Source organism: Squalius cephalus (assembly GCF_949319135.1).
Source record: "Squalius cephalus genome assembly, chromosome: 17".
In the NCBI taxonomy this organism is placed as follows: Eukaryota; Metazoa; Chordata; class Actinopteri; order Cypriniformes; family Leuciscidae; genus Squalius; species Squalius cephalus.
In genome coordinates, this window is record NC_137138.1 from 28309395 (window position 1) to 28322063 (window position 12669).

General features: G+C 35.5%; 1 protein-coding gene across 2 annotated transcripts in view; it reads left to right on the forward strand.

Annotated features, from left to right (window-relative positions):
• The window catches only part of kif4 (kinesin family member 4), a 154998-nt gene extending 146229 nt beyond the window's left edge, over positions 1-8769 (forward strand). Inside the window, exons 26-31 of one of the 2 annotated variants that reach the window (XM_079846990.1) lie at positions 1714-1791; positions 1926-2018; positions 2098-2259; positions 5138-5253; positions 5337-5456; positions 8303-8769. In XM_079846990.1, coding sequence (XP_079703116.1) covers positions 1714-1791; positions 1926-2018; positions 2098-2259; positions 5138-5253; positions 5337-5412 — 525 coding nt within the window. In that variant the 3' untranslated portion in view covers positions 5413-5456; positions 8303-8769. The remainder of the gene's footprint in view (positions 1-1713; positions 1792-1925; positions 2019-2097; positions 2260-5137; positions 5254-5336; positions 5457-8302) is intronic. The other variant, XM_079846989.1, reaches the window with a different exon arrangement.
• Positions 8770-12669: the final 3900 nt, after the last annotated feature.

Consider the following 12669-nt stretch of genomic DNA (forward strand, 5'->3'; position numbering starts at 1 on the left):
GAACTCTAATTTAAAGATGGTAAATACACATGGAATACAATTTCTGAAATTACACATATTTTTAACATTTACTGGATTAGAAATGCATAATTTTAATAAGGAATTGTATGAAAAAATAAATATACTTTATATAAAGAAAAATCTGTAAAATAAACTTATTTATGACAACTTCATTCTGTAATCCTATTGTACTATTTTTCACAATGAAATGGTTAAAAATATGGGTGGTAATAAAGGAAGTAAACACTAACCAACAGTGCAGGCAGTTACTGTTAAGTCTGTGTGCACTGTGAATCATATTTTTTTCAGATCAAGACAAGGTAATGTTCATTTTACTTGGAGTACAAAGTGATTTGACATGAATACAACATGGTGGCCACTAGGGTTGGGTATTGTTTGAATTTTAACGAATCAGATTTCGATTCTGCTTATCGATTCCAATAAAGTTAGATAAAGATACCCTAAGATATCATTCACATTTCGTCATATTGCAAAACATTTGATTGTAGCTGAATATCTTTAAAAAAAAATCAACAAGCTAAAGAACACTCACGCAAGGAACGTTTGCGTTTCAAACATTATTAAAGACAAGTAAACGCTCAGTAATTAATAACGAACAAATAAAAATTTAGCAATCACAACATAGATACAACTGAACAAAGATACGATTGAAATAGTGTTTTCAGGTATTCAGCTACAGAAACTATAAAATGTAAAATACTCCACTTTATAAATAAAATATACATTACAAATATAGTTAGTTATTCAGTCAAGAGCAAGTGAATTTTCTTGGTCTTTTGTTGTTTGATTTGTGTTATTATAGAGACAGCAGCAGGAATATTAGACTGCTGTCACTTTAAGAGTTGCCCAATATAGTTACACATGCCTGCAGCACTGAAAACAGCGCGTGAGTCGTCTCTCGTTCTAATGGTTTAAAATCACTTTCTGTGAGCGTGATTTGGATGTGTGTGCAGCACAGAAAACAGCGCGTGAGTCGTCTCACGTTCAAATGGTTCAGTCATATTGAAATGTTCACAAAGGAATCGATAAGAGGAATCGAAATTTTAATTTTATTACAAGTATCCAATTCTTGACCTCTAGTCGATTCCCAACCCTAGTGGCCACCTGGTTAAAGTGCAGCATACTGTGAAATCAAGGGTTTAAAAATAGTCGATCTTGCAATTCAGTGACCTCTCCTGTCTGCATCCAGTTCACATGGACCGTCCGTTTTGCATAGTTTACATGTTTTTATGCAGTCTACAAATGCGCACTTCAGCATATCTCACAGCTTGATTCACCCAGGTAAATAAATGCATATGTGCAGAATGCTGATGGTAGATGAGAAGGTATTAAAGGGTTTTTTCCTTTTTTTTCCTTTCTAATGCTTTTTGTATACTTTTTACTTTCTTTGTTTACCAGTTCTAACAATTTATTAGACAGAACTGTAAACAGAGACCGTAAACTAATGAACTCTGAGAATGGGAACTCAGGTGCTGGTGATCTCAGCACTGTCAAAATGTTCTCTCTCACTCTGTACCAAAAATGATTACATGTCTGAGATTTGGTAGAAGTTTCATTGTGTAATATGTAAAAGACAATGTGCATTTAAATGTGTGCAGTAAAACCTAATTGCATATTAGACATGACATCCATTCAGCAAATAAAATAGTGAACATTTAAAAATATAAATGTATGGTCTGCTTTCTGTCTCAGGAAGAGGAAATAGGAAAACTGCGAGAACTCGATGATCAGAACCAAAAACTTAAGAATGAAAATGAACAATACAAGCAGGTAAAAGCCTTTTCGCTCACAAATTCATACCATAATTTAGGTGGGAACTGAATTTCACGATTGAGTTTTCCATAAGTTGTGCTTGCTAATTTCTGAACTCTGAAAACTTTTGTTTTGGGGGCGGATCTCCACAGAAATTACTTCTGGCCCAGCTGACCAGTGCAAAGAAAGTCCTTTCTTCTGTGAATGAGTCACCTGATACATCTTTTGAATATGTTCCACCTAAGGTAAACCTGCAACACCTGGGGAAAAAAAAAAAGATTTAGAGATCTATTCTGACCTGTCTTTCCCCTCCCCTACATCTAGCCTAAAGCCAAAAGCCACTCCACTGCTCGGGCACGTCTGCAAGAGCCCATAGATCTTGATGAACTCATCTCTCCATCAGAGTCTGAGAAAGAAGAGGACGAGTGGGTTCCAGAGAAAAACGACAGAACACGACGAGGCTCCAAAAAGTCGAAAATGAATGGGGTAAGTTTTTGATGGTGATGCATGTAAATCTTGAGACTGTCATAAATATTTCTCTCTCTCTCTCTCTCTCTCTCTCTCTCTCTCTCTCTCTCTCTCTCTCTCTCTCTCTCTCTCTCATATTAGGCTTTGCTTCTTTCTTGGAATTCCAAATCAATTATTGTAGCACAAGCACAAATCAACAATACTACTTTTTCAGTGTGCACCCCACACTTTCCACAAGTAATTTGACTTTGACTAGTCATTGAGGCCAATAGGCAATGGCATTTGACCTTTGGTTGTAGTATGGATCACATCTTCCAAACTGCTATATTTTGCAAAAAAAATACGTCATCTGCAAAAACTTACAGCACTACAGGTGTAATTCAAGTCAGTGCGGAGATCAAGCCAGACGCGAAGATGTCAAAGACGCGTGTGTGTACATTTAACAAGGATCTTCAAAAAAGAGTTCATCAAGTTATTATGCGCAGTAAGTTGTGAAAAAAGAACTTGTGGTATCGTGCTGAATGATGCATACCAGAAGCTCTCTCAGACAGTCCCAGATTCACTTCTCTTTGCGCCTCAATGGTCAAATACAGACACCGTTTTCAAAATGCCCATCATGTGGAGTATCACACGTAAATAGACAGTTATGGCTAAAACCGGACATCTGTTAGTATACTGTATTACTGGTAGATCCAAGCATTCAGTCTTAAAGTGACAGCAGCCTTTAACATTGACACAGACATGTATTTATCAAGCGATAAAAGATGTAAAATACATGTTAAATAGACCTACTGTACCTAGAAAAGTGTTTTTTTTCCCCCATATTTGTCAGTTTGTAATTTGCTTCATTCTTTTTTATATAGGCCTAATACAAATAAAATAACAATTGTATATATCGTTATCATGAAATACATTTTTTTACTTTTTTAATGCACTTTTTTTTTTGTTGAAGGCATACAAAGTACGTTACATTCTTTCAGCAGTCAGTTATAGGCCTAATATACTGTAGGCTCAAAGATGGCCAAATAAAAATATTTTTAGGTTAACAATTTATTTATCTTAAGTTATATTGTTCCTTGTTGGTATGTCTGCTGGAATGTTAAATATTTTTAAGTGTTAAATAAATATTTAAAAAAAAAAATTGTAGTTTTGTATTTGATTTTTTTTTTCTTTGAAAAGCACATTTTGACTGATTTATGCATTGGTGAAAAATTGACAAAATAAAATAGAACAAAAAAAGCGAAAAATCTCGTTCAGTCTTTGGCCAAGTGTTCCATTATATTCCTATTCGGGTAAGAATTTTCATTTCGGTGCATCCCAAGATATTTTTTACTAATTCTTTTAATTTATATGCATAATTTTCTGGTCTAAAACTCACCATGGTGCCTTGACAATTGAGTTCATTTTCGCAGCTTAAACGTAGAAACGCACACACAAATTTTCAAAATGCCCGTCTTAAGTATCCTCATAAACCAAGTTGGTTATGTCTTAAGTGAACACAAACAGTTGAGAAAAAAAACGTATCAGTATATTGGATCAGTGCAATCACTAGACCTACATTAAAAAAGACCTTTCATTTGTATATTTATTCTATTGTATCTGTGCTACTGCTTGTAATTTTATTTCTTATTTTACTGATTGTTTACTGACTGTTTATTAATTCATTTCAAAATTTGAAATCAAGCTTCCTTGTGCGGTGTAAGCTATTGCATAAAAAATAACCCCTTTTGTAAAAAAAACATGCATAGAGTGAGCAAACATTTAGGATTTAGGTGAGATAATTGAGAATTTCAATTTCCAAAATAAACTTCAGGCACTGGTTTAATTGATGTTTAAATTACAGTATTTAAATTACAATACTTGGCATTTGGGCATTCAGTCATGTGACATTGTTCTCTGTCTGAAGTAAAGTCTGGCACAGTTGCTGCTTGTACTTATTTTTTAAAGGTCCCGTTCTTCGTGATCCCATGTTTCAAACTTTAGTTAGTGTGTAATGTTGTTGTTGGAGTATAAATAATATCTGTAAAATTATAAAGCTCAAAGTTCAATGCCAAGCAAGATATTTTATTTAACAGAAGTCGCCTACAGTGAACGGCCGGTTTGGACTACATCCCTCTACTTCCTCCTTTAATGACGTCACTAGAACAGTTTTTTGACTAACCTCCGCCCACAGGAATACACAAAAAAAGGGGGCGTGGTCTTGTTGCGCTCCCACGGAGAAGAGGAAGAGTTGCGTTTGTAGAGTGTGTTTGTCGCCATGTCGTCGAGACGCTGTTATTTTCATCCCGGAGTCCAATCACCTTTGTTTGGCCTTCCCAGGGACGCTGTACTTAGAGATCAATGGTTACAATTTATGCGCATGCATCTCCACGTTATGGTAAGAGGCGTGACCTTTCCGGGCAGCGTGCGCTAAGCTGCTGTCGAATCACAACACAGGAACCGCTGGCACAATCAGAACTCGTTACATATTTCTGAAGGAGGGACTTCATAGAACAAGGAAGTTATCAGCCCGTTCTTAAGACAGTGAAAACAGCGGTATACAGATAAGTAAATTGTGTGAAAAATAGTTTTTTTTACACGCGAAACATGAACACATGTTATATTGCACACTGTAAACACAATCAAAGCTTCAAAAACACACGAAAAACGGGACCTTTAAATAGCATTAAAAGTCATTCATTTTAGTTGATTTTAGATATGCTATACTAAATTTGAACGTAAAATAAGAATAAAAATTCATGTATACATAGACTTTCATGGAGCATTATGTCATGAATATTGTTTCAAGTCGTGGACATTTCTTGGTAAAAATCTGAATGAACCCTGTAATTAAACATTTATTTTGTGACTGCTTTTTTTAGCGAGCCATTTATGTGTATGATTCTGTCTCCTCTAGTGTGCATGTCGGGGCCGCTGTGTTAACAAGCTTTGTCGCTGCCGCAAGGGAAAAATTACATGTGGAGAGAACTGTCTCTGTGACCCTGACAAATGTCGCAATGTGGTTAGTAGAATGTTCTTTTAAAGAGCCAGCGGTTGTCGGTTTACCCTGTGAATGACCATGTCCTTATCTTATTTTTTTCTGCCATTGTCCTCAGGATCATACTGATACAAGTGAAGTGTCTAAAGAGCCTGCTGTCGTCCCTGAGGACCCCACAGCAGTCAGTTCTCTAGATTCTACATTTTTCAGACCTCCTAGTGTGCCACCTACTAAAAAGGTAAGACCAAGGGTGAAATTTTTGGTCTTTTACCAATTCTCTGGGGGGGGGGGGGGGGGGGGTGTAACTGGATTATCAGCAGGCCTTGATTATTGCACAATATGGATCTCAACCCTACAATATTACAGTGGAAACTATACTTGAAAAAAAAACTTTATCCAGGGTCCCACGGGTCCTTGAAATCCTTGAAAGTTTGTGAATCTATCTATATATGTAAATATATAAATATGTGTGTGTTGTTTCCACACACATTCAGGATAATGTTTGATTTATGTACTTTGCTGTGTTTAGTAATTGTAGGTTTATGCAAGTTGATTTAGGTTTTTCGGCATCTCCATGGGGTCCTGTTCGGTATCGCAGCTTGACTTGCGATGAAACAGGCTCTTTGTTGTTGCTCTGTGCCCATACTACACTGAAGAAAGAATAATAATTCACAGTGTAATATATATAATAGAATATGTATGATAGAATTATATGGACACGTTTTGTAAGAATCGCCCTTCAATCTGATTGTTTACTTTGCTGGATATAGCAAATTATGACAAAATGAATGTTAAACAAGATAAATGGCGTATGCTTAATTTCACAATTTCATAATTATTCGCGATTAATCGCACAACTAGAGTGTGATTTAATCCAATGGAAAAAATATATAGATTGACAGCACTCATAAAAACAATATTTTATGTTTATTACAAATTATGCATGTGTATACAATTGCAATCTAAATTATTCAACCCCCATTGCAAAGCAGGTTTATTGGCAAAGGTTAGTGGCACAGTCTTTCAGCTGTTTGCAATGAACAAATCAATCAAAAGTCATTGAAATAACTCAACACAAAAAATGTTTCAAGTGGTTTCCCCAAATTTAACTGAAAATGCAACTTTTAATGACTTCTGCAGTTTCAAAATCTACCCCCTGGATCTACCCTCCCTCACAACAGCACAAATCTGCAAAAAAAAAAGGTGTTGTCTCAAGCATACCTGATGCAACTAATCAAGGGCTTCATTAGTTGCACCAGGTGTGCTTGAGCTAAAACATGCTAAATATCTGAACTGGCTAGGTTTGAAAACAAGGAACAGGATACAAAAAGATAGTGAAGGCACTAAATATTCCTAGAGACACAGTTGAAAGCCTAGTTTGCAAGTTTTGAGATTCTGTTCTGTGGAGCGACGAAACAAAACTGGAACTTTTCGGCCCTCTGGATGTCTGGAGAAAGAATGAAGCTGAAAAAAACCCCACTCTGTTTACAGTTAAGCATGGTGATAACTTGGTGATGTTCTGGGGCTGCTTTGGTTCCTCTGGCACTGGAAACCTTCTGCGTTTGGAAGGCAAGATGGATTTGTTGAAGTATCAAGAAATCCTAGGAGAAAACCTCTGTGAAGAAGCTGAAGCTTGGGCACCATTGGACCTTCCAACAGGACAATGATCCCAATCATACCTCAAATTCCACCAAGGCTTGGTTTCAGAAAAAGTCCTGGAAGATTCTACAGTGGCCATCACAGTCACAGGGGGACTTTATAAATAAGCTGAAAATGTACCGGTAGGCTGATGGCTTCAGCAGAAGCAAATACCATGGATTATCAACCCCGTAGCTCACAGTTGATCTGTCTTTAAAGGTTTATAAGTTATCATTAAAAATCAATTTCCCTGTAGAGAAACGGAATGGAGTTTTAAATACAAAAAAGCCCCTCATGGACGACTCCTGCAGACACAAAATAAAACAAACAAAACACAACGTAAAGTCCAGGCCTGGTCCTCTCTCATGTCCTTCACTGTCGTCGCTCCTACTTTTATGCTTCCGAAGCTCCTCTGTGAGAGATACAAGACCGGTGCGTCGCTCAGTTGGCGCTCATCAGTAATCACACCATTCGTCCTGCTCACCACACATGCCGTGTGATTTTATTTATTTAGAGGAAACTAAAATGCTAATTGTGTTTAGTCAAAGTATGACAATTTATGAGAACGGTGTATTTTTACTACAGACTCGTGTTAGCGTCAGTCGGGTGTTTGAAATAACTTCCTTTTGTGAACTGATATGGTTTCCTGTTACAGAATGAGGCAGAAATTATATTTTATACACTGCCCGGACAAAAAAAAAAGTTGCTGTTTGGTTTTAAATTGGCAAATGAGTCTGTTTGGATCATTGTTGCAGTGATTATTATGTTTATATAATGTTATGTGTTTGGAAAAAGTTCTAAAAGTGTGTAGCTTTACATTTCTTAAACAACCATGTAGGAAGACACATCAAGGCCATATTCCGAGATGACAATGTCAAGATTCATCAGGCTCAAATTGTGAAAGAATGGTTGGGAGGAGCATGAAGAATCATTTTCACACATGAATTGTCTCCTCTTAGTCCAGAGCTTAAATTCATTGAAAGTCTTTGGGATGTGCTGGAGGAGACTTTACAAAGTGCTGCACTCTTGCATCATCAATACAAGAGCTTGACCAAAAATTTATACACCTCTTGATGGAAATGACATCACAACATTTCCATGAGGAGGTGCATCACTGGACTACATGGAGTGGGCAGGGTTTATGACCTACACTGCAGTCAGCCACCAGGGGGCGATTGAAATGCGTCGGCTTCACTTTCAGGACTTGTGCGGCACACTTGGTTACACCACACAACATTGTCATAAAATTTAAAGTTTTGTTTAAAGATTTTTTCTTTATCTTGGCCATTCTTTTTTTTCCATTGACCCTGAAAGTAACGGCATACTGCTTCAAGAATGTCATGAATAATTATGTCAAGGTAATTGGGAGTAAATTATGACGTGTAGTAGGCTATTCCTTTAAAGTCACTCTTGATTAAACACACTTGTTTGCTGTATCATAAACAGGAGATTGGAGACATGGGCTGCCTGCCTGCTAATCTGAAGCTTGAAAAAAAGCCAGTCGCTGCTGACAATGAGAGTGACAGCGATGACTCTGAAGCGATGAACAACACTTCCAGCTTCCTCCGGAGGAACAAGAGAGGCCTAAATAACTTCAAAAACAGCTTCTTCTCTGGCTGCACACCCATCCGTGAAGAACATTTGTAGTACAGTAGTAGAATGTAATAGTTACGCCTGCTAATTATCTTGTCTTGTCTTTTTCATGTGATTTAAATGTATACATTTGTTTGTTAAATTGGTAGTTTATCATTAATGGTAATTCATTTGAATAATTGGTTAATGCACTAACTAACAATATGAGCTGCACACATCAGGAGTAATTTTATCGACTTTTAAGCAATTTGCCTGTATGACATTTTGAAAGTCATGGTTGTAAATTTTATTTCTATTAAAAGTCTGTTGACTTCATTTTTATTTTTGTGGTGTTCATTTCTTAACATATTGCTGTTAAAATATCTAAATACACAATTCCTTTTTAAATTCTGCCTGGAAAAAGGATGTTTTAGTCAAGTCACCTTTATTTATATAGCGCTTTTTACAATACAGACTGTATCAAAGCAGCTTAACAGTAATAACATGAAAATAATACAACAAAGTTTGTTTCTAGAAGAAAATTGCGTCATCGTCCTCAAGTAAGGCAGATCAATTATATTGTTGAATATTAAATGTCCCCAACTAAGCAAGCCAAAAGCCAAAGCGACAGTGGCAAGGAATCAAAACTCCATCAGGTGACAGAATGGAGAAAAAAAACCTTGGGAGAAACCAGGCTCAGTCGGGGGGCCAGTTCTCCTCTGGCCAACGAATGAACAGTGTATGATTGATTCAGGCAGTATTACAGGTCAGAAGTCAGATTGGATCAGAACATTCAGAATATTTATCCAGTTTAATCTGGTTGGAAGTCTGAGTCATCACGCTGGTATGGAGACGAGTTTGTTGAGGATCAGTGCCTAATGCTGTAATCAGTTTTAGAATGCTGTAATGTTATGCATGGTTAATTCCAATTTTACATTGTTGGTGACGGGTGCATATTTTATCTAAGACAGTGCTGCAGACTTTTTCTGCTCGGGTGAAAAATTTGTATAGACTCACTTTGAAGGAGGGACTTGAGCCATATCTACAGACAGTGTTGGGGATCACAGTTAGAGGCCACTATGCTCAAATTGGAAGTTCGATCAGTTGGCAGAGTTTACTGAAGACTAGAGCAGGGTAAAAGTATCGATTTCTCAATTTTAGTCTATTCTCCTTTTGAAGAACCGATATCGATTCTTAAATCTCAAGAATCCATCTTTCAGTCAGTGCTGTTTTCAGTTGATAAATTAACTAAAATGAACAGCGATGACTCTGAAGCGATGAACAACACTTCCAGCTTCCTCCGGAGGAACAAGAGAGGCCTAAAAAACTTCAAAAACAGCTGCTTCTCTGGCTGCACACCCATCCGTGAAGAACATTTGTAGTACAGTAGTAGAATGTAATAGTTACGCCTGCTAATTATCTTGTCGACTTGTCTTTTTCATGTGGTTTAAATGTATACATTTGTTTGTTAAATTGGTAGTTTATCATTTATGGTAATTCATTTGAATTAATGGTTAATGCACTAACTAACAACATGAGCTGCACACGTCATGAGTAATTTTATAGACTTTTTAGACTTTTAAGCAATTTGCCTGTATGACATTTGAAAGTCTCAATAAGCTTTGTGATTTGTTACTTCTGAACTGACGTTTTGGCTAAATAGATCTTATAGCGCCTTCAGTTCAAGCGAAGCATCAGTAAAATAGTTTCATGAAGCATGCAAATAGTTTGGGATGTCCCCTAAAATAACTGTCTATTTTTTTATTTTATTTTTATTAGAAATTATCTTTATAGGCCTCTGAAATATAGTGTAATGTCACATCTTCAAAACACTGCAGTAAAATGGTTTTATAAGAGGTATGCATACACTCTTAAGAAAAATGGTTCTAAACTGTATCAAGTTAGGGTTCTTCGGCTTGTAACAATAGCAGAACCCTTTTTGGTGCTAAATAAAACCCTTTTTATTAGGTTCCATAAATAACCTTTAACCTTTATTGGTGCATAAATTGGAGTAATGTCATATATCTCAATGTCATATATATTAGGTCTTTAGGTCGAATAATGTGACATCTCCAAAACACTGCAGTGAAATGGTTTCATATGTTGTTTGCATATAATTTGGAACATTGCATGCAAGAATAACTGCGTCAGTAATGCATATATAGTCAAATAAATATACATTTGAGAGTAACTCATTTATTATTTAATAAATTGGAACAGTCAAATCAAATGTAAAATTTTCACTTAATTTTCACTACCGTATTGGCTCACAAAATATTCCATAATTTAAAGCCCATAGCATTTGAAGAGAATGACTTGCAGTCACACAACCAACTCTAAAGTCTTCATATAGGTGTCAAGTATCATGCACACCTTTTATATTATTTATATTTATTAAAATAAACAACCGCAGTCAAATGAAACCATAAGTTATTGATATTTTCAATGTAATAAGACACAAGCCTGTTCAATCGTGTTTGCTCCTATTTATTGTAAACGGCGCTTTCAACCATTAGAGCTTTTAGACCAAAAGTGTGCACCCATTCATTGAAATATTGATACATTCTCGTTTACTTAACATTTATTCTCAGAACTATAATATATATTAATTTCCCACTGAATATGCGATCTGAAGAGCTTTGAAATTAATTGATGCTTGAATTGAACAAAAAGTAGTACACTGGAAAAAGTGATGAAGTGCTTACTTGAGCTGTTTAAATTGAGTGCTTTGCTTATATGAATTGCTTCTTTCACTGACAATCACTGGTTTACACTAGACGACTGTAATTAATAAATCAAATATGTTAACAGCTGTTAATTGCTAAGAAGCATTTGACAATTCTTAAAATACTTTTTCTAAACTCTTAACACAGCAACACACCTACATCACACAATAAGCCAAATAGTTAATTTTCTGCCCAAAACCACATTTTCTTAAATAAATACGAACTCTACATTTCAAAACGCATATCAAAACACTGCAAACCCGTTTCAAAATCGAATCATTCGGTCAAAACTTTAACACTTGTTTTCTATCCAACATGAACACGTAGTCAATCATTGTACTAACATAATTATTCAATGAATCGCACATTATTGCTGAGCGGTAAAATGTTGCCCTGCTGAATAATTGATATTATAATGGTTTTCATTGCACCATTCGAAAGACTTAAGCGAATCCGTTGACCTCTACCCAAAATGTTTCTTAACCTCTTAAGTGTCACCGGCCCACCGGTGGGCCCAAAATCATTACATATTTAAAACAGTAATATCCTATAATAAACATAAACTAATCTTGACAAACTATATATCATTTGAAAGCTTACAAACTCTAGTTTTCATATTTGGTGAATGATTTCCAAAATAAATTAGAGAGGAGCTGTAATTTATCAATTTGCAACAAGAATATTTTCATATTTATAAGGCGTGTTCAGACCTTTATTTTGAAATAGCAATGAACATGAAAAATCATGAAAGAATGGATGAAACCTCAGTTTGTTTTCATGCCAAGAGTTCAAAAGATATCATCCATTCAATTATTTTAGAAAAAAATATATTAATATGTTTTTAATAACACATATGGAAATGAAGGCGCCCTTATATGGGCAGTAATGGAGTCTGGTTGTCACCTAGTGAAAATGTTTGGTACTGCGCCCAAACAAAATCTCACTGAAAGCTCATTTTTTGAGATATCAACCTAAAATTTGAAACACAACTTATTCAGATTTTTGGCTTTGATTTTCTAGCAGTTTTAGAGTCGGCCAGGTTTTAAAAATATATATTTTATATAAAATATGAATAATTAAATTTTTTAAATTGTACATTTTCATAAACACAAACTTATATAACTTTTTTTTTGTTTCACTTTCTTAATTTATTTCACTTCAACAAAAATCTGCCAAATGTCTTCTTTAAAACAAGACCAATTTTACGTCTATACTCCAAAGCATTCTTTAATTACAACCATTTAAAGTCGAAATGTGCATTTTCATGTATATTTAAAAAAAGGGGGGTGACACTTAAAGGGTTAAAGTTGTTTCAGTTGGAAAATGTATTGTTGAATCTTCTAATGTTATTTATTGTTTTTGGGGACCACCGTTCCCGAGAAACAGTATACTAACAGTTGGTGGCATTACAAAAACTGCATTACTTGTCATGTTTCAGTTCTATCTGTATAGAACATAGAGTATGAAATCCATTTTTTTAATTCATGTGTGTGTGAATTCATGGTGCATTAGATA